This window comes from Crocodylus siamensis, chromosome 9 (assembly GCF_052110815.1).
Source record: "Crocodylus siamensis isolate JL-2025a chromosome 9, ASM5211081v1, whole genome shotgun sequence".
NCBI lineage: Eukaryota > Metazoa > Chordata > Crocodylia > Crocodylidae > Crocodylus > Crocodylus siamensis.
In genome coordinates this window covers 48,392,227-48,418,495 of record NC_143403.1, presented here as the reverse complement: position 1 = coordinate 48,418,495, position 26,269 = coordinate 48,392,227, and the positions used below count along the sequence as shown (strand labels likewise).

General features: G+C 52.8%; 2 protein-coding genes across 3 annotated transcripts; one reads left to right on the top strand and one right to left on the bottom strand.

Annotated features, from left to right (window-relative positions):
* Positions 1-4,902: 4,902 nt before the first annotated feature.
* DUSP18 (dual specificity phosphatase 18) lies at positions 4,903-6,472 on the bottom strand. The gene is made up of 2 exons (XM_090063475.1): positions 6,341-6,472; positions 4,903-6,122 (listed from the first exon to the last, which is right to left on the bottom strand). Exon 2 carries the CDS (start codon positions 6,066-6,068, stop codon positions 5,502-5,504), a length of 567 nt encoding a protein of 188 aa, XP_089919601.1. The 5' UTR covers positions 6,069-6,122; positions 6,341-6,472; the 3' UTR covers positions 4,903-5,501.
* C9H5orf52 (chromosome 9 C5orf52 homolog) lies at positions 6,361-7,297 on the top strand. 2 transcript variants are annotated; one of them, XM_090063478.1, is made up of 3 exons: positions 6,372-6,603; positions 6,697-6,805; positions 6,895-7,297. In XM_090063478.1, the coding sequence occupies exons 1-3, from the start codon at positions 6,527-6,529 to the stop codon at positions 7,147-7,149; spliced, it is 441 nt and encodes a 146-aa protein (XP_089919604.1). In that variant the 5' UTR covers positions 6,372-6,526; the 3' UTR covers positions 7,150-7,297. The 2 variants fall into 2 exon arrangements, with proteins under 2 accessions (XP_089919602.1, XP_089919604.1); XM_090063476.1 differs by having other exon boundaries at positions 6,361-6,805.
* The last annotated feature ends 18,972 nt before the right edge of the window (positions 7,298-26,269 follow it).

Genomic DNA, 26,269 nt, shown 5'->3' with positions numbered 1-26,269 from the left:
CAGTAGAGAAAGTTCAATTGATCCTGTCACAACGTGGTTAGCAACACACACTAGACAATCATAGGCTTTGCCAATATACTTCCTTGTTTTGGACAATGCCATGAGAACTTTAAGATGCTCTGTTCAAACATCACAATTTCCTCCTGGGCATATGGGACTTGGGCATCTTATGTTCTGGGCAGTGTTAATTCACCTGGTATTTGGGACAGTTATGGACCAACCTACAGTGGACCAACCTACAGTGTTGCGTCATTTGCTGACCCATACTTTTACAGGTTATTGCCAGGAGCAGAAGACTGTGGCTTATCCAGGTTCAGCCTCTGCTGCAGACAATTCACCCAGGGGCATGGCACTGAAGCAGCTTTATGACCCATCCACCAGATGATATAGGGATGCTTTTAACATTATTCTGGTACCTGCTTTTATGGGAGAACAAATAACTTCTTGACTACCTCATAGAAATCAGAGGAAAAGTAGGGCTACAAGAGACCTCAGAAGGTCATCCACTCTAACTCGTGCTCAAAGCAGCATTATCTCTATTCAAACCATCCCATTCAAGTCCCTGTCTAAATAATTCTTAAAATTGAACACTCAGCCCTGTGGCACAACTACAAAGCATATTGCCCAAAGACACCAAAATCATCCTAACCTGCCACAGGTAAACAGGGGGATGAGGACTAATACACCATCAGTATTTCCTACAGTACCAGGATGATTCTTCAGAGGTTTCCCTTCCAATAACTGAATGTGCTTAGCTAATGAATATTAGCAGGAGTCCAGCATACGGTGGCATGTCTATGAGCAATTTCTGTCAATGTAGTCATTGTGGTATAATCCATACGTATCAAAGAACAATGGGAATAATCACTATGTCTAGCAGTGGCATGGTCAGGTTACCATATATCCTTGTTCTGCCTCATGCCACAGATTTTTCAGTATTCACCAGAAACTGGGAGCTTTGCATGACATGTGTGAGCTGGAAGCAGGATAGAGATGAACCTTAGATTAACTCAGAGATGCATAAGCTGTTGAAAGCAAGAGCTCAGTTCATTAGATGCTGTGATGCAAATCTGAGAGCTGGTGCTTTCTATGAAATCATAAAATCATACAAAATTAGGGTTGGAAGAGACCTCAGGGGTCATCTAGTCCAATCCCCTGCTCAGTCCCAGAATTTAGAAAGATCAGAACCAAGGACAGAGAACTCCCCGGCCCCTTTGGCCCCCTGCTGGTGTGGCTGACTGAAAGCAAACTCCCAGTCCGTGTCTACATGAGTGCTACTGTGCAGCTGTGTGTATGTACAGCTACTAGCTAACTGCACAGTAGACTGATTTACTGCACAGTAAATGCCATACATGTGTGCCATACATGTGTAGCTGATGACACTCTACTGTGCAGTACATTAGTCTATTGTGCAATAAGCATCTCGTGTAGATGTGCCCACTGATGATCAGTTACCAGAACTCAGTATTCATAGACCTATGCTGTTATTAGTTTACCTGCTGCTGTCAACAGCTACTGAACTGGTAGATCACGCTGAATCCTGTGGCTTAACATAACTTTACTATTAAAATGAGAGGTGCTCTATTCTCTGTCATTTTATGCAGTGGGGCTCAATTGTCCATAAGTTATTCCTGTGAATAGCTGCCTGGCAAGGTTTGGTGGCACATTGTTAGAATTCAGCTCTGTGACATGAAAGATGATGTATAATCAAGTAACCCCTTTTTCATTTGCCAGCCTTTTTCAGGAAATTCAGACCCTTGCAGCTGCCTCTCTTCCCACATCCAGGAAGCCTAGACTCCTATCTCTTGGACATATCTTCCCTAGCTCTAAAATAACAAAGCCTTCTCCTACAGGAGCACAGAGGCTAGGCAGCTGCTCTCCCTCTCAGTGTAGCTATTTGGCAAACTACTCAGGAAAACACCACACATGAGGGCCTGATTCTCTGGCTGCCTTCAGGGACAGTTAAAACATGGTGACCTCTTAGGCACATCTCCACAAGCAGGCAAGTGAGGTTTGCAGCACCTCAAAGCCCTTTGAGACACCACAAACTACATGTGGTGCATATCAATCTGTGTGCTGCATTGCTAATTTGCAACGCCACATTTTTTTGACACTGGGAGATCCCAGTGTCAAAAAAAGAAGCCCTTTGAGGTGCCACAAACTCCACATGAAGCATGTTCACCTGTGCACTGCACTGCTAATTTGCAATACCGCCTTTTTTTTGACACCAGGAGATCCCAGTGTCAAAAAAAGTTGCCGCTAAAAAAGTAGTGAGGCACATGTGGCAGCAGTGTGCACCGCTACCAACCAGTGCCGGCCAGCAGGAGCCACAATCTGGCTGCCAGCTAGACTCTGAGCAGCTGGCTCAGGGCACTGCTGCCCCAGAATGCCCGCAGGACCCTAGGTAAGGATGCTGGAGTTAGCACAGGTGCTGGCCCCAGCCTCCCTATCCGATACAGGTCCCTTTGCCATGCCCCAGAGCACAGAAGCCGGGGTGTGCCTGGGAACAAATAGCAATGGCATAAATATATGCCACTGCTATTTGTCCCATGGGAAATGCACGCCCCTGTATGTGCATGCTCATAGGGACATGCCCTTAGGGTATATTTCCATCAAAGATTATATTATTGCTAACGGAACTGCTTGTTTCTTAGCATCCACACCAGAAAGCTTGTGGAAGGAACACTCAGTCCTACATGGACTTAAAGTACTCACTGTCAGCGTTGCAAGGCTTCAAGATTGCTGGATCTAGTACTGCTTCCCGCAGCAGGATCATTATGTCTACAATAGAGTGAGTTACAACTATTCACATGATGGTTTGGCCTGTTGTGTGTTTTGAGTGGTGCTATGGTTGCATGAAAAGCTGTTTGTGTGTTAGTGGGGACCTAAGCCTGTTCCCTGCTCTGCCATCATGCCTGTAGACACCATGGTAGGAGTCAGTAGCTGTTTGGCTGGAGGATGAATGAAGTGTAATTATGTTGCTTGTTTGGTGACTTTGCTGGTTTTGTATTGTGGTTGAAAAGTCTTCCTTTAGGATACAGAGATCAGAGCTGTTTGGGCTCAGGTAGAGGACGTCTCCTTAGACTATTCCATACAGCCTGCTGAGTTTCCTGACCTTCTTTCAGCTCATACAGTGGATGCACCAATGGCTGGTCTGCTATTCAGCAGGGATGAGCGAAGCTGGCTCACTATGAGGAAGGCAGTAAATTTGCCTGGATGTATGGAGGGCAAGGCCACCTGTGCTGTGCATCTCTTTAACACATGCTCTGGTCTGTCTTTCTTTATTCAGATCTCAGGAGTGTGGATGATACTGTTGAAGCCAAAAGCAGACTGCAGTGACGTTCTCCTCACCCTAAAGGGGGTATCTGTAGATTAACCATCAATTTGTATGTGCGATATAGCGAAATTCTTACCAAACATTTAAATGTATGTTCTATAATGGTCTTATAGTTTGAAGTGGATCATTGTAGCATTCCTTATTGCTGCACATGGGATTGGCTGCTGGGAAAACAAGGCAAGGGCTGAAAAGCTGAGACCAACTCTGTTCCTATTGTCTTGGCTGCTCTCAGACCTGCATGCAAATAGCTCACCAGATTGGCCTGAACTATCTTTCCTGGGTGGGCAGGGGAACTGCAGGATTGCACTGGAGGACTAACTGCTGCACTGCAATAGTGTTATCATAGGAGGTGGCATAGTAATTTTGCACCACTGCAAGAATTTCATATGTATCAGCTATATGTCAGTCATAGAGGGCTGAAATGTCAAAGGTCTCTGTGGCAGGACACTGTTTGTGCCTGCCACTTCAAGGGCCAGAAGACAGCAGCCAGCAGGTGCCCGATGAGGGCAGCCATTTTAGATTCAGGACTGCCCATATAAACAGGGCATTTTGCTGCTGAGAGGCCAGGTAACACCATTGCCTGGTTGCAGGTATCATCTGGAGGTTAGTTAGGTGCAGTAGAGGATGGTCAGGAGGCTCCTGGTCTTGGGTATGATCTAAAACTGCACCCTGCTGGGAGTGGGTGGCCTGGTGGGACTCTCAGTGGTGCAGGAGCCCCCAGGAAATGCCAGACCAGTTACCACCCCGCTGAAAGGCAGGTCGAGGTGCCTTAACCCCTAGCCCCCACAACTGGGTGGGTTATCCCCTTTGTAGGGTCTAGAAGGTGGATCCCAGAGAGAGAGTCGGGCCATAGACTCTTAACCTGTCTTGACATCCTCTGACTGGTCCATGCTGTTACAGTCTCCAAGATGGACAAGCTTCAGCACCTTGACTAAGACTGGACTCTGTCCCTGACCCATGCTTCTGCCTTGCCCTGCAGCAGAGCTGTTATACAGTTCAAGAACATGGTTAAAGTATGTGTTGGAAACAACTAGACACAAGGTTATACTTCTGATACTTACAGGAAGCTGTGAAAGACCTTCACTAATGAGGTTAGAGAGGTCTTGTAATAGACATGGTGTCCTTCATTTTCTGTAACAACCCTCAGGTCTTGAGACTAAACAGATCTTCCCTTTAAAAACAAGGAGGTACTCCATGCCATCCCAAGTCTCAGATGCTAAACCAAATAATTACCAAGAGAAATGGCACCTGCCATGGTCCAAGCCAAAACAACCAGAGCAATGGCTGATGAATTTGCTGTGCAGTGATAAACATTAAAACTATAGGGTCTGGTCCTGACAGCTGCTGAGCTAAGTGCCCAGAATCTCAGGGAATCAGGCCTCTCTCATTTTTAGGATGAGTGTTGACCTTCAGGTAATCATCACCATCCCTACAACACGCTGGCTTCCTTTCTCCCACTGAAGGATGACACTGCTGCAAAGGAAGCACCTTAAGGAGAAGTTACAGGTAGGGGAGAAATCAGGGTCTCGAACAGCACCCTCCCTAAATGGTAAGGCTCTCTCTGAATGGAGATCAGCTCAGCTGTCCTCAAGCAAAATAGTTGGAGGTAATAAAAGGAGCGGATAATATTAGAAAAGGAAAGGACTCCCTACATCTCTGTGATGTGGGATGCACTGACTTGCTCCATTCCTAGGATCTGTGCAGTGCAGCAACGGGAGGGCAGTTTGTCAGACCACATCAGAGTCTAATTGGGAAAATAAAAATACTGTTGGCAACTTTCCAGACACCGAGTTTCAGCTGGTAACCACTGCAGCATACAGAGCTGGCGCCTGCCAACATCTGGCTACGTGGGGATAAAAGGACGCTTTCTAAACACAGGCTGTAGCTTTAACACAGCTCCCAAAGCTCCTGCCAGAGTCCAATACAACTGATAGGTGAACCTCTAACTGCATAGATTACATTTTGTTGGTTTTATTTGTATTAAAAACCCAAAGCCTATTCCTTATCAGCTAATCTCCTCTATTTTTAGCAGCAGCAGGGAGCTCTAGGCTGCAGCTCTCCCTGGTCTAATGAGTTTATTTTCCAAGTTCCAAGCATGATCTAGATGTAGATGATTAGTTTTCCTCCTGGGTTCCTTGCCAGGATGTTGTAAAGCCAGCTATGGTCAGAACGCTACGGTGATCCTCGCTTCGTCCGCATAGAGATCGGGGATCATTCCCAGTGGAGAGCTGATCATGCGGACTGTGTTTGTACCAAACAGTTTATACTCGTACTGGATGAGCTGTTCCCAGAATCCATAGTTGGGTCTGATAACGGGGCGGCAAGACTTGACCCAGGCGTGGGCGTTCACCAGAGACATGGAATGGTACTTCATCAGATAGGCCAGGCACAGGGCGGCCGACCTGCTGACCCCCGCAGCGCAGTGCAGCAGCGTTCGGCCTTGCTGCATGTCCACAGCGTGGATCCTATCCGCCACGGGGTCAAAGTAATCGCAGATACGGAAAGCAGGGTTGTCGGTGATCGGGGCATGCAGGTACTGAATGTGCGGGTGGAAAGTGTTTGCCACCTCCACAGAGACGTTGATGACGGTGCTGATCTGATTGGTGAAGAGCAGGAGCTTGTTATTGGCAGCGGTGCCATTGCCCAGGTACAAACTCGCGGTGATGCGGGACAGGCCGTATCCCGCCGGATGCCTCAACAAGACGGGGATGGCTCCGAAAGCCGCACTCATGAAGGCAGACGCGAGCAGCCAGCTTCGGCCGAGGGCTGCATCTTCGCTGCCTCACTGGAGAAAGCAGAGACAAAAGACCCTCGCCAGGCTGCAGGAGACCAGACGGGCGCCGCTACCAGGGGCTCCGGAGCGGAACCGCCCCCGGCCCCGCCTGCCCGCCCCCGCCGGGCGCATGCGCACCAGGGCCCCCACGCGGCGCGCCTCTTCGCGCGGCCACACGTGCGCGTCAGCCCGCACCCGGCGGCAAGGGCGGAGCCTGGCCCCACACTCACCTCGCCCCGCCCCCTAGCGCCCGGCTCGGCCCCACGCCACGCGGTTTCCGGGGCAACGGCCACCGCGTCCGCGCAGGGACAATCCCCGTCGTCTCCCGCCGGCGCCGCCCCCCGCGGGCGTTGTGATGTCCCCGCGGGCACTGTGACGCGCGGCCCGGGGAGGGGAGCGGGAGGCCCCGCTGCAGCATGGAGAAGCGCAAGGCCGCGCGGCCCCGCGTCACCTTCTTCCAGCCCCGCGGCAGCCCCGTCACCGCCGTGTTCAGGTGCGCCCCGCCCCGCCCCCCCCCCCCCCGCACGCGCTCCCAGGGCGGCCGCTGCCCCGGGCCGGCGCGCACTTCCCGTCCCGTTTCTTGCAGCGTGTTCGCGGGCAGCGAGGCGGCGGCGCGGCGGTTCCTGCCCAAGAGCCGCATCTCCACGGTCATCATCCGCGACAACGCGAGCGCGCAGCGCCTGCAGGACCTCGAGGTAACCAACCCCCCGGCCCCGGCCCCGGCGCCTCCCCGCTGCCGCGGCCCGGCCGCCCGCGCTCAGCGCTTGGCCCCGTTGTCCGAAAGGCGAAGCACTTGGAGCAGCGGAGCAGGAAGACGAGCCGCTTCCACGAGCACCTGAGGAAGAAGTTCGTGGGCGAGCAGCAGAGGAAGACGTCCCGCTGGAGGAGGGAGGCCGACAAGTTTGGGAGGCTGCTGGAGCTGGTGGGGCAGCAGACCAGGAACCTGGCGAGCGCCGCCTCGGCCAGCCTGGCGCTGCGCGGGTCCCAGGGCAGGAGCCTCAGCCCCAAGAAAGGCGCAGCTGTGATGTCTGAAAAGTGACCCGGACTCGGAGCCGTCTTGCTCTTCCCTCTGCTCAGGGCTTTTTCCAACCTCCCAGTCAGCCGCCTTGCTAGCGAGGGGGAGAGCAAGGGAGTTGGAGCAGTTGCCGGGTATTACTAGTTATAGCAATAAACCGACATGTGTGTCAGGCTGTTTCGCTTGGTCACGTTTCCAGCCAGTGAGGTTGGGGTACAGGATCCTTTAAGGCTGTCCCAGGGTGTGAGGATTTAAGGGAGGTGTGAGGACGGGCACAAATAAACACAGGCTTAGGTTTGTCCCTGCCAGGCCAGTCCCTCTGCAAGGGGGTAAGCACTGTAATATATAAACTAGTTTCTGAAATTTGGGTGCCACTTGATTCTCAGAAGTTTATGGAGGCTGCCCCCAGTCCAGGAAAGTTGGGAACCGATATTCCAAACCAGTAGGGCTAAACCTTTTGGCAGACATGCTGCAAATTAGCCCTACCCGCTTCCTGAGTGCCACTCCAGTCCCTTTCACCTTCCTGTTCTGCTCTGCTTTCTGCTTCTCACTTTATCTGCTATCCTGCCATTTATTCCCTCCCTGATATGCTGCATGCCGCAAAGGCTGCTTATGGCACCTGTGCTGCAGGTTGACCAGCCTTGCCCTAAGCAAAGAGGAGTACAGTAGTGAGTGAAGCCTAGGATGGGACTGGCACAGCTTGGGACAGATGTGAGGTAGAAAGAAAACTTTTCAGGAGACAGACTTGCACTTTTCCAGTAGAAACTGACATTAGTTGAGTGGAACTTTCTATTTGGTTTGTGCCCCCACGGAAACTTACCCTGAGTCCAAAGAGAACTTGCAGGAGCTCTTCCGATGACAAACATTTCTGAGTGTGTCGGATGCTAATGAAGGGTGAGTAAGTCCCCTGTGGGGGAGGAAGGAGAGGAAAAATTTGTTGGAGGAGGTTGAGAACAAGAGAAAGGAATGAGGGGCTGTGGATGAAAAGATGTCTTTTGCACCTGGGTGCAATTTAGCAGGGATGCAATACCCATCTCATTGCTCTGATTTGAGATAAAAAGGTATGTGGTGATCAGGGCAGAACTACCAGCCCCTAGCCAGAGACTTGACCCCTGTTTGACAGAACTGGGTTGGTGACTGTAGAGAAGTGGAGAGAGAGATTTCCTTTCTCACTTGTTTACCTCCTTTATCTTATCCTGACAACACAGTGAGAGCACTACCCATCTTCAGAAGGCCAGTCTGCTCTGCCAGGCCACATAGGGTGAAGTGCTCACCATTGGTGACGCATAGGGGGTGCACATGGATGCACATGTGCCCCCTGAGATTGGCCGTGACCCCCCTGAGAGAAGTGCTGGTGGCAGCGATCGGCTGCTGGGGGACCAAGCACTACAACCCATTAACCAGAGAGAGGTCAACAAACTAGAGGGTATTCAAAGAAACACAGAAGAAAGGAGCTGGAGCAGTGGCCTGCAGATCAGGCTGTGATGACAAACTCAGCTATCAGGGTGAGGAAGGCTGGGCCTCTTGGACTGGCGTCCTGGTAGAAGTCTGGGCCAAAAATTTGAAATCAGGCACAGAATCCTAACAGGGATCCTCCAGACCATCTCCTTGTGACATATCCAATTTCATACCATACCTCAGACCTGCTGCCAGGTGCCACCCACCAGCTTGTAGATGTTAACCTTGTTTACTCCCCAGACTCCAGCAGGACCCACTGTGACATGCTGCAGGGATCCCGGCACCTGAACCTAAGTGTTCCCATACAGTGTGTAAATATTGTCTACGCTGTTCATTCCAAACACTTGCCCGTTGCTGACATCAATCTGTTTTAAGGAACCTGGTACCTCTGTGCAATCCAGAGCTGAAAAATGTATGAAAAAGCCATGTACATAGACTTGTTAGCTTGAGGGAAAGAACCAAAAAGATGAAAAGTCTGGGATCAATGTGGTCTACAAGTCCTCCATTTGTCCCCATCCCAAGCAGGTGGCTCAAAGCCCAAGAACTTTACCATCTAAAGCAGGACTGTCCAACTTCAAAGCAGTCAGGGTCCACATGCCTGTGTAGGCCACTCTAGCACTCTGCAGGGGCAACACTAGAGGGGGCCATGGGTATACAGGTGCCCCCGCCTCTTATGCACAAGGGGGCACTCCCCCACCCTGCTGCACCATGTTGGGGTGGGTGGGGAGGCACTCCCCTCTGCTGTGTTGGCCCCTGTCTCCTATTCAGCTCCCTGCAGGCTCTCGTGGTGCTGCACTGCACTGCACTGACATGCTGGGCTGTCGGCTTCCCTAGAAGCACAGGCTGTGCTGCACTACGTGTCCCTGCCCTTTGGCAAAGGGTAAAGCAGCAGAACTTGTGGGGAGAAGGGGAGCCCCGAGACCCTGGGTGCTGCTGCAGCCACAGCAATAGGGGCAACAGAGGCTGGGTGAGAGGCTGGGTGCTACATCTTAATGCTTTGCAGGCTGCGTGCAGCCCAAGAGCTACGAATTGAAGACTTTTGAGCTAGTGTCTCCTTGGAAGCTGAGACAGTTTAGCTCCGTACTGCCATCCACAGCAGCAGCAGCATGAACTAAACACACGCTAGACTGAGGTCTTCAACAGAGCCCCCCTGCCAAGGGTAGACAAGGCATGTGGCCTCAAGATCAGGTATCTCTTCTAAATAAGGGTACTTCTGAGACTTAAGTGGTTACAGAGGCTACAGCCCACTTCCACACTTGGAAGTTTGACAGTGAGGCTGCTCTGAGTTTAAACCCACTTCAAATCCAGCAGCTGCTCTCAGGTCTGCCTCAAGCTAAGGGCTTGAGAGTAGATGCCAGGGGGAACCCTGAGTGCCTGTGGACATGGGCTAGTGGGGTGCTGGTTAGTCCCATCTGTTCCAGGACCTGTTACTGCCATGCCAGATGATGTCCTATCTGGCCCCATGCTTCTCCCTTCCTGATCTTCTTCAGCTCCCAAGGACAACAGAAAAGTCTTTAAAAGTATTTGAAAAGAAAGTGTGTATGTTATCATGGCTATGGATTTAGACTACAGGCAACCTCCGTTTAACACTGTTTCACTTAGCACTATTTCACTATAACGCTCATTTTAAATCGATACCTGATGTCGCTCAGGGCTCAGCAAGTTTCATTATATCACTTGTGGCTGCCATCTTGGGTCATTAAAAACTATTGTGGTTGCCATCTTGGGTTTTCAGATGCTTTTGGTTTCACTTAATGCTCATTTTGCTTAAGGCTTAGTTTTTCAGGAACCAATTAAAAGCACCAAGTGGGGGTTGCCTGTACATTGGCTATATGGTGTAGGTGTAGTTCAAGTACAAGAGGAAAAGCTTATTGCCACATTAAGAACTTTTCAGTGCCTCAGGGAGGTTAAGTGCAGAATGGACAGAAATTAAGGATGTCTGGTTCACAAGTAGCTCAGGTGGTTTGCAACATTGTTTGGAGGGAAGCCCTATATTTTGAAATTTCCCCCAAACTGGAGATCTCAAAAACATCAGCAGTGCTTGGTGTTTCCAAATGCAGTATGCTTCCCTGGACCCAACAGCCACTGAAACCTGTGGCTCCAGGACAGCAATACAATTCTGACTGGCTTGCAACTGGAAATACCCAGTCTTCCAGGCTCCCAGATCAGCGGGCTGTCCGAGCCTCCCAGGGTAGCAGACACTCAGTTGGCCTGGAAAACTAGCAGTCCAGGGGAGACCTGAGCTCTGAACTCTCCTCTTGAGATGGATGCTTGGGGTCACAGACCCTGAAAGTCCTGGGAGCCCCAGCCCTAGCCCCAGTTGGGATTCTCAGGGCTTCCAGGGATCCCTTATACAGACCTATAACCCCTGAGTGCTGAGGGTTTTCAAGCTTCCTACTGCATACAGTGAGTCAAGCCCCAGTTAGACCCATACCTCGGGATTTTCCAGCAGCCTGGAAGCACTGCCATAGGAGTGAGTGCCTTAGAGCTGTAGTTTCTGAAAGCACCTGGACTCTAACCCTGGGACAGTCTGCACAGCTGGCTGCACCCGACTCTGGAAGCCCTGGGGGCCACAGGTAGGAGAACTCTGCATGGTGGGGCGACACCAAGCTGTGGACACTTGAAGCATGCATCCTTAGAAGCTTGGACCAATCCTGTGTGTATGTCATCAAATGACCAACGTTTTGTGAAACATTTCATGTGTGATAAATGATCAGTTCCTAACAATCAGCTCAATTAAAAAACACACAAGCATATTTTAAAGCCCTTTTGCAGAAGAAACACTTGCTTTACTTGAGCTCCTTCCAAAGAGGGGCAACAGAAGCAGCAGAAAGTCTTATACCCTCATCTTCAGAAATGCAGGGACTCCTGGTAGCTGAGACAGGGGAAACTGGAGCTTTTATAGCCAGTATGTGGGGTTTTTTGGTTTTTTTGAATGTCAGATGTCAGCAGTCTTGGAGGTTGAGGGTGCTCCCCAAACCACAGGGTAAAGCTCGCATACTGGCCAGCTACACCTTCCCTCTGTAAACCCTGGAACTGGTAAATGTAAATTTAGGGGTGTTTGCTTTGCCTGCATTGCTCTTATCTGTTATCACTATGTATCAGTAACATTTGCCTATTATCAAATGAAAGAAGTTGTGGTTAGTCTGAGGGTTTGGGTCCTGCTGGAGCAATGTATCTGGGTCATGAATCCAGCGCCAACAATCACTACCCAGAGGAGGGGGAGAATTTCCCTTCTATGAGACTACAACCTCCAGCAAAGGGCTGTTAAGCATTGATGTGTATTTCCTCACAGTAGTGGGAATGAACCCTTTGGTGACAGCAGATGCTTGCGTGGTGTACAACTTGAGAAGTTTTCTTTTGAGTTAATATTTGGAGTGTTTAACAAACTTCCAGGCAGGTTCAAATAGTCGTGGTTAACATGGACTGCAGCCTTGCCCCAATGCCCTTTTGAATGTTTACCTTACAGAAAACCCCTTTTACCAAACAGAAACAAATTATTTTTTTGTTCTCAGGGAGAGGTGTGTGTGTGGGCCCTGGGAGTCATTTAGCTACAATAGCAGTAAAGGTGATCCACATTAAGAAAAAGTAGCTATACGCACCTTGATATCAGGATTGATACCATGTGATTTTGGGTAGGGGAAAGTCTTCCTGGTAATGTCGAGACCCAGGGTCCCAAGAAGTCTCTAACGACTTGTCTACAACATGGAGGTTGCAATACCCAGCATCAACACACTCAAGTTTGCCCAACCTGCCTGTGCCTGCAGATGCACTCAAAATGCAGTTCACCAGTGAGACGAATCCAGCAGTACCTGCTCTCAGACACACTGGACACTGACTGCTCTAGTCCTGGAGCAGAAACAGCTGCCTCACTGATGTATTTCCAGGTGTGAAGGGTGTCTCCAAGGTTGTTGGGACAAGTCAGTAGTTTTCTCAGCTTTATAAGACTCATAGCCATCAACTTCTTCCATCTTGAGGTTCTGCCCCAGTTAGCTTGATTTAATTTCCTGAGGCAAGGGAATTGTGAAACTCTAGAAAATATAAAGCTGAGTGTTTGGGTCCACCCAGAATAAGTTATCCGGGTTGTAAATAATTTGCCAACAGTGAGGATGTGATGAGGGCACTTAGCAGGCTTTAGCAACAGTTGAGTCTATAGTTATTCTGTTGCCCTGTGGTGGTGAAGATTGTCCAGAGGAGTTGCCTTCCTATTAGCCAGGCATAGTGAGTGAGAACTGGTGTAGAGTCCAGCACCTATCAAGGCAACTGAATAGTAAATTTTAGGGATCTTGCTGCTCTGTCCAGGGATGCTGCAAAGGCATCACATAGGCTGGCTGCCCTCCCTGACCTAGTAGCAATGGGGCAGGCAGAGTTTGCACTCCAGCTGCTGCCAGCACTGGTCTAAGCCTTGAGGCAATCCAGAAGTTGACCAAGTTTGGGGTAAAAAACAAAACTTGACCACCATCTATTTCCTTCCAGATGGGAATGGTGGGTCATTGCTTCAGTGTGAGTGAGTGTGTGCAGGCATCAGAATTCTACTGCGTGATAGTACAATGCACCTCCCAATAGCCGTGAGTGCCAAACAAAGCAGATGTAAAACTAGGGATAGAGTTTTTGTGCTCTGATCATTGGAAAACACATTGCATCTCACTCCTGAGTCCCATGGAAAATTCATCTTTTCCTCCAATGTGGATTTCAAAAACAGTTTAGCAGTGAGTGCAGGAAAAACAGTATGGGGAAGTCTAACACCTTCACTTCCAGTAGTGTAACAGAGGAAGTGGCTGAGGAAGCAGCCCTGGGTGTCACTTTTGTAGACAGGTGCAAACATAGTCGCTACAGCTAACCATGCTGCTGCAATAAATACTGCACTGCATGCAGCATTGACCTGGCAGAGGAGCATGAATGTTGGGAGCTGAAAAGATAGTGATCCCCAGAGCTCCCAGGAGTGAACTGTAGCCCCATGTCACTCTGGGAAACAGGAGTACTGGGGACCTGCAGGGGGCAGCATTAGGCTCTAGCTGCAGCATCTCCAACCCACCCTGGCTTGGCTTGCAAGGAAAAGTAACGGGGACTTCAGCTGCGGGACAAATGACAGGTATTGCAGAAGGAACTGAAGAGAGCTGCCTTATCCCCTTCAGGCAGCTCCTGCTCATGCAGGGAGAAGTCATCAGAAGCCCTGTCAAAGCTGCAGTCTTCTGCTCTCACCACTATGGAGCATCCAGCCACTAGAATAACATTTGTAGCATAGGCAACATCCTTAATTGGAGGAACAGTTCACTGGGCAGCCCTTTTACAGGACAGTCAGGAGCAGCAAGGTCTGAATGCTCTTTCTGGAGGCAACCACATGGGCATTGTGATGGCTCCTGTGAAGGAGACCATCAGGTAGTTCATTCTTTCAATTGAACCTGTGCTCTCATATGTGGCTAAACCATCTCTTCCTGGTAGATATCCAGCCTGTATGTGAAGACACCAAGTGATGGACAATCCATTACTTTCCTTGGGGGTTTGTTCTCATGGTGGAACTAGTCCCAAGTCCTCCCAAATCAAACAGCCCATTGTGTTGCTGTGATTAGGACATGCCAGTTTCTACATTCAAAGGCACACAAGAGAACAATGTTCCTAGTGTCACATCCATTCACTTGAAGGGTCAGGTACCCATTGGTAATGGTGATGTATGAGAGTGGCCTTCAGCATGAGTCCTCTGGAGTTGTACCAAGACACCTTAGCTACTTGGCCATCCACCCCAGTGATAGCGAATCTCCCACACAATTAAAAGTTTGTGCTTAATTTTTAACTTGAATTTATGTGACTTCAGGTTCCAGCCATTGGTTGTAATTCTGCCTTTCTTCACTAAAGAGTCCCTGAGCACTTGGTATTCTGCCCCGTGAAAATATTTATACTCTGTGGGTTCGTCTAGTGTTTTTCCTAACGCACATTGAATTTAGCACCTTCAATATGAGGTATTAAACAAATGTCCACGGTTTTTTTAAGTGATATTTAATGCACAGTAGCCTATTTTATTGCATACTAGCATAATAGCATGTTTTTTATGTGACACTATAATGAGCAGTAAAATAGGCTGCTGCACATTAAAGCACACACATAGATCCACTCTGTGATCTTGTTACTGCTGGATCTTTTGTTTGATATGTTAAACAGATAAACTCTCTCAGTCTCTTGGTGTGTTATATTCTCCAGCCCTGAGGTATTTTCCTGGTTAATTGTATGGCTGTGCTGTGTGCATTTCTTTGACTTTACTGAGAAACTGCTTTTCTCTTACCACTTTGCTGACCAAAATGCTATTCATATCTGGCCAAGCCACATGGTTGCCAGGCAGGGAGAATCAGGGCATGCTCAGTGAATGAACTGCAGTTGCCTCTACCATTCTGAGTCTACCTAATGTAACCCAGTCTTTGGGCTGCCTGAGTCACTGCAATCTATGAGAAACTGTTTCCTTCTCACCACCAGCAGCCCAGAGCTGAAGTACATTCTGGTGCAGCAGTGTATGAGCTTGTCCTCCTGTGGCATTGATGGGGACAGCATCCGCAAGTGCATCTGAGCTGCCTACTTCTATCAGGTGGCTGAGCCGAAGGTGAGCAGGCAGGTGGGTGCAGAGGGGAGAGAGGAGGAGGCTAGAGGTTGGGCTAACAGGGCTCCCCCTTCACAGGGCACTGTTGAGTATGTGAACATCCGCACATGGATCCCCTGCCACCTGCGTCCCACTCGCTGCACTGCTGCTGTCTCTTGGCCTTCAGGTGTCTGTTCTCCTGGTGCAGATGGGTCAGCTCCTCCTGCAGATGGCTGTGGGAAGGGCAGGCAGAGGTGGGACTGAGCCATGGGCAGAGGGAAAAGGGATGCAGCTTGGGGTGAGGGCTGCCCTCCTCCCTCAGGCAGGGGGCATAGCCCTGCCAAATAGGCCCATGACATTTGCAGCAGGACTCATGTCTGGCTCCATTCCCCTGCAGCTGGCAAGTGCCATGGGCACTGCAGGAGCTGTGTGCTGGCAGATCCTGGGCTACAGCCCTGATGTAGGGGAGCGTATGTGCCAGGAGATCCAGTCTGTGGGGGTTGGGTAGGCCCTGCTTCAGGGCAACTCCCACCGTTCCCCTGTTCTGTGCACATGAGGCTATACAGACCATATGGCAGAGACCCCACCCTATGGCTGTAGGGTGAGGCACTTTCATGATGCTGAGGCTTGGCAAATGGCCCCTCCCTGTAGGGGTCTGACTGCTTCACAGAGCAGGGCAATTGTTGCTTACATCTTCTCCCCGGTAAGCTGAGCAACCTGTTTGATCTGCTCCCGGATCTTCTGCCCCAGCCTCTCATTCACTTGCCTGAAACCAAAGCACAGAGAGGAAGCATAAGCTGTCTTCCCTGGGCTGAGAGTATTGGGGAGCCCAGCTCAGCCCAGCTCCTGCTGTTACTGGTGCTGGGTATCATGGGTGCCAGGCTTTACCAGCCCCTCCCTGCCACTCACTCACGTCTGCTCCTTCGCCCACTGGCTAATGTTGGCCAACACCAGCTCATTCTCACGGCGCAGCCGGCAGCTGTCAGAGCGTGCTGCTCTCAGCGAGGAGCGCAGGGCTTCCATCTACAAGGGAAGCAGCACAGCCCTTTGGGCACCAGGGCCAGCAGGTGGCCAAGAGCCCCCACAATTTGTAGTGAGCCCTGGCACTTTGTCATGGGTCAGCCAAGTGATAGGGGTACAGCTGGAGCAGTTTCTGTACCAGACCCTGGGCCTCCGGAGGGCAACAATGGTTGCCTCCAATGGGGTGGGCACAGGGGTGGGTAATTATTTGGGCCTGAGGGCCATGTGGACTGTTTTGCTGAGCCATTGTGGGCCAGGTTGCCACCCTACCCCCCTATACAACAACTCATTAAAAACTCCCTATGCAGGAAGGGGCCCCAGGCAACAGTGTTCAGGAGTGGGATGGGTGGGTGCGAGTTGCACAGGCAGGGGCATGCAGGGAGCAGATTGAAGCACCCACAGGGGGCAGAGGAGGCTGCAAGCCCGGCAGAGGAGGTTTGAGAGGCCAACGAGGGGAGGCAAGGGCAGAGGACAGCCATGTGTAATGGCCGAGTTTGCCAAGTGAAGGGAAATTAGCTTTCCTCCCTCTCCCCTACTCTGTCCCATCTCCTGGTCTGGGGCACATAGCCTACAGGCAGGAGTGGGAGGGAAGCAGGCGTGGTCCTTTCACAGACTTGCAGCATCCAGAACCAGGCCAAGGCTGGGGAATGCGGGTGGTGCTGGGGCACTGCTGCCCCATGCCAGCCCACAGCTCATCCCAGGCTGCCTGTACAGCAGCAATAGCCTCCAGCCCTGCCAGCTAGGCATGAGGTGGAGTGGTGCGGAGCAGCACAGCATGGGGGCAGCAGTAGTGGCGGGAGCCCCAGTGAAGGGTACTCCATCCAGGGCCAGGGCTAGGGGCCAGTCTCCATGGAGAGCACATGCAGCAGGGTGGGGAGCTGCATCTGGGGCCGGGGCCGGGGCCAGGCTCCATGGAGAGTGGCCTGTGGTCCTGGCCTCAGATGCAGTGCCCTCACTGGGGCTCCTGCTGCCCCTGTGCCACTCCACCAGACACCAAGCTGGTGGGGCTGGGGGCTGCTGCTGCTGTGGGCATCCCTGGGTGAGCTGCAGACTGGCACAGGATGGGGGTGCCCCAGCACCACCTAGTGAGGCCAAGTGACCCACCATGGGCAGGGCCAAATCACTCTGCAGGCTGCATTTTGTCTGCCATTGCCTTAGCGGGAGGGGCACAGAGAGACCTATGGTGGAAAGCAATGAAGCAACCACCCCCAGCCATGCTTCCCCAGGCTCATGGCCATTTCTCTGCAGGGAATGAGTGTGTCTATGTCTGTCTGTATGTGCACAGTTCCTACCTCAGCACTGGAAGCCATGAATTTCTGCCGCAACAGGTTTACCTCACCCTGTAGGACATCTCTCTGCCAAGGAAGCCAAGGGAGCGGGTATTATAAGGGCAAGCCCCTTGTCATCAGACTCCTTGGACTTGTGCAAGGTCTGGGTCAGTGGTCCTGGAGGTCATGTGTGGCTGAGCCCAGCTGGGCTGGGTGGGGGCTGCTCCCTGCACTGTGTGGAGGGTGGTACCTACCTGTTCCACTGCTCCATGCAGCTTCTCGCGCAGTGTGGCCAGCTCCACCTTGCAGATGACTAGGTCCTCGTCCCGCTGCGCCAGTGTCTGGGCCCTGTCCTGGTGCCGCTGCTGCCAGCGCTGCACCTGGCTGCTCAGCTCTCCTGACTGCCCCTTCAAGTCACAGACCTGCTCAAAACATGTGGCTGGGAGTCCGGGAGCAGGAAGAGAGAGGAGATGGGGGGACAGGCAGGCAGTGGTGGGGTTGTTACTCCCCACCTACTTGTGTTGCCTCTGGATGCCCTGCAATGGCAGGATCAGTGCTAGGGGGACAGCAGGGTGAGAGGGGCTCAGCACTGCAGCTTAGCTATGGTGACAGCATAGGAAGGGTGGAGGGAACAACCTCTGCCAAGCCAGGGTTGCTAAGCACATGCAGACACCCAGTTTGCTGCACTAGGGAGCCCTCCCTGGTGAGCCCCTGCTCCCTTCTTACCCACTCCAGCCCCATGCAAACTTGCCTATAACCCCCACTACCCAGTAGAAAGTTGGGGGAGGGGGAAACACTGGGAACACAAAAGAATAGCACAACCACCTCCTGTACCTGCAGCTGCAGGCAGAAGCCAGAGCTGGAGTCCTGGTGCCAGACTGGGCATCCATACCACTGCACATGGCAGGAAGCCTGCAGGTGCCTGGCTGTGGCCCTTTAGGTGGGCACGCCATTCCCTTACAGGCACCCAAGGCCAACTCTGGTGCAGTAGATGCTGGTGCCATCATCCCCCTGGAGCTGAGGTGTGTGAGTGTGGTGGGAGAGGAGGGTGCTTGGGCCACATGCACATGCCGGGTAAGGTGCACACCTTCTGCTGTAGAGCTCGTGCCTGCTTCTGGCTGCTCGCTAGCCTACGTTCAGTCATGGCTGCAGTGTGCTGGTGTTGTAGGCTCTGCTGCATCGCCACTTGGTGCTTCTCCTTCCAGTGGCTCAGTTCCAGTTTCAGATGCTTGAGCAGCTTCCTGGGGGTGACAGGGCAGTGCTGGACCTCTAGCACCCAGCACAACCTGGGAGAGGCAGGATGTAGGTAGCACCCAGACACACCATATGCAGCCCCCGCCTCCCACATGGGCTGCTGAGGCCCATGTTCAGGCTCAGTAAGGAAGCAGGTCTTTTCCTTCAATGTCCCTCAGCCACATCCCTGCATGTTGAGCCCTGGAAACAGGGCCTGGTCTGGGTGCAACCAGTTCAATTGCTGACTGGTGTATTTGGGTGGATAGGAGGCAGCAGCAGCACTTCATTCCCCCTCCCAAGGAAGCAGGACAGCTCCTTCAGGGGCTACAGACTTCCCATCTTTCTCTAGTGGGGAGGGCAGAGCCCCAAAAGCCCCCACCTGCTGTTCTTGACCTCCTGTTCACTGCTGACCGCCTGGTCCTGTAGTACCCGCAGGTCTGCCTCCAACTTCCTGCCAGCCTGCTTTTGCTGCTCAACCTCGGCCACACGCTCACTCAGTAGCTTTTGCACACTCTGCAGGGTGCTCTGGGTCAGCAACACCAGTTCCTCCTGCTGCCCCAGTTCCTGGGCTGTGGGGCAGGATCCAGATGGGACATGCTCACAGTAGGCACTCCTCCCTTGCCCTTCCCTGCCCTGCCCCTGTCTTGGCCCAGCCCCAGCCCCAGCTCTGAGTCTGTCAGGCTCTTGAGAACAATGGCGCACAGGGATGGGGATGTGCAGGGTTCAATGCACTGCAGCCTGGGCCTGGTTGTTGGAGGGCAGGGAATGGCACGTGTCTGTGTACACGTGTGTGCAGCGAGCAGAATGTGGGTTTGGTGACTGGAGGGACACACACTGGCCCAGTGCATGGCCAGAGAAGACCTGCTCCCTGCCCAGCCTGGCAGGGTGCTGGGCCTGGGGCAAGGCTGAGAGGGGGCTGTATGGTAGATGTGGGAGGTCTGCACACCATCCTGGCCCAGGTTCTGCTGTGTTCACAGACAGGAGAGGCACCTGCTCATGGTGACAGATCCCAGGGTCATAAGCAGAGGGGAGGCAGGCAGTGTGGTACATGGGCCCAGGCCAGCCCTTCCCCACCCCACAGTTTGCCAGTGAACTGATGGGTGATGCCTATGGGGGATCTGTCCTGTGGGGATGAGGGGGTTGACACCAGGTCCTGTGGTGTCTTGATAGGGTTGAGGTTCAGGCCCCTCCCTGCACTGGGGTCAGAGGGTGCCAGGCCCCATTCTAGGGGAGCCACCAATGAAGTGTTATGTGGCAACCCCCCCAGGATTGCACTGGGTTGGGCTGGGGCATGCCCCTTGCTGTCCCAAGGCAGGCTCAGTAGCATGGCTCCTCACCGGCCTGTTGCAGGCGCTGCTGGGTGTCCTGTAGGCTTTGCCGCAGTTCCTGGAGCTCCTCACACTGGGCTACACAAGCCACTTCACTCTGCTCCTCCTCCTGCGGTGCCTGCTTCATGCTGTCCTCCAGACTCTGGTCTGCCGCATGCTGCTGCTCCACCGCCCAGCCCTCCTCCTCCAAGGTCTGCACCAGCTCCTCCTGGGCCTGCCACAGCCACTGCTCATGCCACTGGACAGCCTATGCAAGGCGGACTGAGTCTTGCTGAACTCATGCATTCCCAACCCCACAGCCCCTTCTGCCTTAGCCCCCTGTCTCCACCCATGCAGTCCTGTGCTGCATCCCATGTGGTAGGCCTGGAGTGATGGAATCCAGGATAGGCCCAAGGTGAAAGATTTAGTGGCATGGGTGACTGGTGCAACCTTAGTTGGGGGGGCATGTGCCCCCCTGCGACTAGCTCCACTGGCCTGGGGAGACCACCACAGCCAATCCCACAACGGCCAATCACTGCGGGTGATCGCTGCAGCTGTTTCTGGGAGTGGCTGTGGCCACTTCCGGGACCGGCTGCCACAATTGGCCGGTGCTTGCAGTGGGGGCAACAGCGTTCCTGCCTGCTCCCCCTGCCCATTACCTAAGTGGCAAGCGTGGCCGGTCAGGGGGTGCACTGGCGCTCTCAGGGGGTGCATGTGAACCCCCATGCACCTTCTACATGTCGCCACTGTTTAGTGGTATCTGTTATCGGAATAGGTGCATGGTTTGGAAACCTGTTTTTGGCATCAAGTGCCATCCTCAGGAGATCTCTGGGTTTAGTGACCCAGGGAAGGCACCTGGTGCCTGAAAGCTCATCCACCAGCTCTCCCAACTGCAGCATTTCACTGTCCCCACTGCTGTGGCCAAGAGGTCATTCTCTGCCTGGCAGGACTAGGCATGCAGGAGACTGTGGACAATGCTGCAGGGGCAGGGGCAAGGGAGGAGTTGAGGGTGGGGGCCCAACACTGACCTGGATCCTGGCATCCTGGAGGTCCTGCTCCAGACTCTGCACCCAGCCCTCCAGCGTGCTGGCCTGGCTCAGTGAGGCCTGGTCCTTCTCACCCAGGTCCGGGCTGCTCTCCTTGGTGCTGCTCTTGCTCTCGTCTGTGGTCAGGCACTCCTGCATCGCCCAGAGCTGCTCCTGCTCCTGGCCAAGTTCCTCATAGTACAGCATCTGTGGGTGCCACATGATGGCTGGGAGGTCAAGTCACGGGCTGTAGTGGCACTGGGAGGCTCTGGCCAGGGATTGGGGCCTTGCCAAGTGCCCACACTGAGGCCTGCAATCCCTGTACTGCCCATCCATGAGGTGCTTCCCTGGTTGAACGCCTTCCCTGCCACCCACCCTTTGCTTAGTGTCCTGGAGACCAGGGACTCCCTACCTCCTCCTTCAGAGCCTGGCACTGCTGTAGCCAGTGCTCCAGGTCCAGCCCCTGCATCTCAACTGCAACAACTTGCTGCTGCAGCTGCACCACAGTCTCTTTGTTCTTCTTGTAGCCAACATCCAGCTCCTGCTGCAGGCCCTGTAGCTTTGCTTGCAGCTGCTCCAGCTCAGCTGGGTGGGCCTGCTGGTTTGATTGCAACATCTCTTGCATCTAGCCCTGGAATGCAGTGTGGGTGGCCATGAGCAGGGGAAGGCAGCTACAGGCACCACTTTCCATCAGTGCCGCACAGCACTGTTCAGACCAACTCTCTGCCTGGCGCATGGCAGAGCTGGTGCTCAGATGGGGGGACTGGCAGCATCAGAGTTCATTGGATAGGGCAGGGGACATGGCTGAGAAATCAGTGAGCACCAGACAGACAAATGGATGGAGAGACGGTTGGACACGAACAGGCAGGTGCAGACAATGGGGTGAGGCATGCTTCTTTGTGGAGCCTGAGCTTAGAGAGGCGCTATGCAGGGGAGCCAGAGGCCCGGACCCAAGGACTCTCTCAAGGTGGGGGCACGGAGCATGAGGTTGTGTGGCCCAGCTGCAGTGCTTGCAAACAGCCAAGCCCACAGAGCTCCTGAAGATGGACAGTGCCTGGATTCTCCCTGCACGGTGTGGGCTGGATCAAGGCTGTCTGGGACTGTGGCTGGGGCCTGGGCTGTGGCTGGGGCAAGGCCCAGGCCCTCACCTGGGTAAGACAGGTTTCCTTCTCATGCTGGAGTTGCTGGATGGAGTGGTCCTGCTCCACCATGGCTTGCTCTGTCTCCCTGGAAATCTCCCGCAGGCAGATCACTGGCAGAACCTGTCGCCTGCCTCCTCAGCAGCTTTCAGGTGTCCCCGCCAAGGTCTGGTCGCCAAGCGCTGGCTGCACCCGGGTTCCGGGGACAATGCTCAGAACTCAGAACCTGGCGCAGTGAGCGCTGCCCGCGCTCGGCACCTGGCCGTGCTGGTGGGCGGGGGCAGCCTGGGCCATGGGGGTTGGCTAGGGCAGGAACTCTCTCCTCCTGAGCACTGCTTTCATCCAAAGCCTCAGAGCTCCAGACTTCGCACCAGGATCCAGCCTCTCACATCCCAAGCTCCAGCCCTTCTGAGAGGAAATGTGGCCTGGTGGGTCCCCACATAGTGTGGAGGGGCTGGGAGCCCTGGCACCTGGGTTCTGTCCCAGCTCTGGGAAGGGCATTGTGTCACAGTAGTTAGAGTAGCAAGGTACTGGGCACCCAAACACCTGATTCCTGCCCCAACTGTGAAGAAGGTATGTGGTGTAGTGGTTAAAGCAAGGGACATGTGCATTTGCCCACATGTGCAGGGCATCTTTGTTCTCTGTGTCACCAATGTAATGAATATATGGAAGCGAGGCAAATTGGTAGAAATGTCTTTGCACCAAGTAGCTTTACATGTAGCTGGCTGAAAAGAGATTTGCCAACAATCTGCATGTGTCACTGACTGAACTTTCATTCTTGCAGGCTGGTTCATTACATGACATCTCTTTTTCAACTCTATCCTTTTCTCAGGGTATTCCTTCCCATGGATGGCCCCTTGAAACTACTGGGGGATGGAGAGTGGATTCTTCAGTGTAGTGTGCTGTGATAACCTGCTTTGACAGGGGAGCATATGTTATGACTTTGGAACAGTGACATTCCCACTCCCATTTCCACTGGAATCCATGAGCAAGTTGCTGCTTTCCATTTCTGTTTTAACAGTCACGTCTAATCAAGACAGAATAAGAACATGTTGATGAACTTCTGCAGAACTACACCCCTCAGGTGTAGTGAGCAAAGTCTGGTCAGCTCTGGGATCATGTTTTAACTGTTCATATTACTCCTGCAGATCACTGGCTCCCAATCTGCGGTACAGGTACCACCAGCAGTATGCAGACAACCTGTCAGTGCTATACATTAATAGATTTACTATAATTGCTTTATATGACAAAAATTTGCTGGTGGTACTTAAGGTTGTATCATTTTAAATTTGGTAATTGTGTGCAATCTGTCAGAGTTTGGGACCTGCTGCTGCAGATTGTGAGACATGAATGCAAGCTTTCATGCACACATGCTGTGAGATAGAATAACCCGGCAAGTTGTCATTGTTCCAGGTATGAAATAGATTTGCAATAGACTAATTAGGGCTAAAGGCAAACAAGGGCTTAGGATGATGCATTTATACCACAGTGCTCTTTTCTGCCTAGGGCAGGGGGTCAGACTCAATGATCTACTGAGGTCCCTCCCAACCCAAACATAAATGAATATGAATATGAATCTGCATGTGTAAAAGGGATTATGTAGCTTCACAGAATCAAAGAAAAACTAAGTGCTGGCCAAAGCTACAGTATCTGGTCCTATCACTCCCATGATGGGTTGCCATAGTTCAGCTGGAAGGAAGTCCTCTGGGTAGTGCGAGAGCTGTCAGCCTGCCAAGCCCAGCATAGAGCAGTATGGCACCCTCCCAATGCACCCCAGGTCCTTTGCAACCTGCCAGACTGGGCAGGGACAAGCTGCTGCCTCATCATGCACTGGGCCAGTGTGTGCCACACACATACATAAATCACAGCATACACACACCTTGGTGTACAGGCACATAGCTCCCTACACACACACACACACACACACACATGCACACACAGTTTAGTGCACACAAACACAAAGTTTGCCACACATGCACACATACAAACACACACACACCCTGCTTGCTGCATGCATGCAGCTCACTGCACATTCATATACACAGCTTGCTAGGTACACAGAGCTTGCTGCACACATGCACACCCCACTTGCTGCCTGCAGAGTTCACTGCACAAAGACACTCATACATCTGCTACACATGCACACCGCTCACTGCACACACATACACACACAGCTGGCTACACACACACAGACACCTCACAGCACACACAGCTCACTGCATATACGTACACACAATTCTCTGTACATGCATATATGCAGATCCACTGGACACACACATACACAGAGCTTGCTGCATATGTACACACATATACAGAGCTCACTGCATACACACAACTTGCAACACATGCACACAGACATACACATAGCTTGCTAGGCACATGCATGCACACTACACGTGCAACTCACTGCATATGCACACAAAGAGCTTGCTGTGTGCACACACACACACGCACACAAAAATGCAGACTGTACTCACACTGCTCACTGTACACACACCACTTGCTGTGCCCTGCACACATATGAATAGCTCACTGCACAGAGCTTTCTGCCCATGCACCGCCACCAAAATGCATAGCTCGTGCACACGCACAAAGCATGCTGCTCACAGAGCCCCCTCCCTGCCCTCTTTGCACCCTGCCTTCCTGCAGCCAGACCCAGGACAGAACATGCTGGGCCTTATGCATCCTCATCCCTGAGAGCCTGGCAGGGGGGTGCTGAGCACCCTAGGGCAGTTGAACCAGGACCCACAGCAGAGCGGTACCTGGAGCTGGGGCATGGTGCTGTAGGCTAAACGGTTGCCGCAAACATGTCCCATCCTGTCTCTGATCTACAGCCCAGGAGCTGGTGCAGCAGGAGAAGTGGGTGCTGCTGGCCCACAGCAGAGTGCACAGCAGATGAACAACCATGTGGCCAAGTTCAAGCAGCATGAGTGGGCCTGTCAGTGGCTGGAGGCCAAGCTGCTATGGGACCAGGTGGCCAGCAGCAAACAGGAGGATAAGCAGAGCAGGTAGGGGCTGCTGAGGGCACCTCCCTCCCTCACCGTCTCACTGGGGACAGGGGATGGAGTCCATAGCTCCTGGGGCACCCCTGCAGCCCAGATGCTGCTGGAGGCAACGTGCCAAGCCTGGACAGCCCACACAGATGTGGGGCAGTGCTGAGACCGACAAACTGACAGAGTGGGAGTGGTGCTTATGCTGGTGCCTCCATGTACTACCCATATCCTGCCCCTGTCAGGAGTTTTGGTCAGTGGTGGGCACTGGCTCAGGCACTGGGGTCTGTGTCTGGGCAGTCAGCACTGCCCCATTGCCCCAGGAAACTGCTTTATCACCTGAAGCTGGAGATGAGCCACTGGAAGGAGAAGCACTAGGCAGCCTTGTAGCACAGCCTGCAGCCCTAGCAGGCTGGGGCCATGGCTAAGCTGAAGGTGGGAGCAGGCAGGAGCAGGCATGAAGCCTGCAGCAGAAGCTATATGCATTTAACATGTGCACAAACACAATTTGCAGCCAGGGGAAGGTGCCGCTAAACTGTAATTCATCAGGGCATGACAGCCACCACATCGACATAGATCCTTCTCCTACTGCACAGTCCCACTAGCCATCCCTTGGCAGGTGCAACTTCAGACCTTCTTGGGTCTCCCTCCCTTCCAGGGTATGCAGTAAATGTATTGTGGAGTACCTGGAAGGCATGCAGAGGTGCCTGTTGACCACTGCACCCAGCTGGGGAGGGCTGCAATTCTCTTGGGAGGTGAGCACAATACAGAGGAGCTGGGCTCAGAGGACAGACAGCCTCCAAGCCCTATGAACTCCAGAGACTGGTCCTCAGAGATGAGACCTTGCCTCCTGACCTGACAACAGAGATAGGAGGATCCTAGGGGATCAACCTGCTCTGTGACAGGCATGGAGGCACTCCCCGTTCCTGAGGGATTGTTCACAGATTTGAACATAACCCTTCCGGTCCTGGCTTTGGGGACTGGGAAGGGTTGAGTTTCTGTCTTCTTCCCGACACGCTGTTTGTGACTCTTGTTTTGAGAGAAGAAGGCCATCCCTGAGGATAAATCTGGTACCAGTGTAGGGAGATAAGGACCAGCTTTGACTTTCAGATTGTGTGCAATGTCCTGGGGGCAACAAC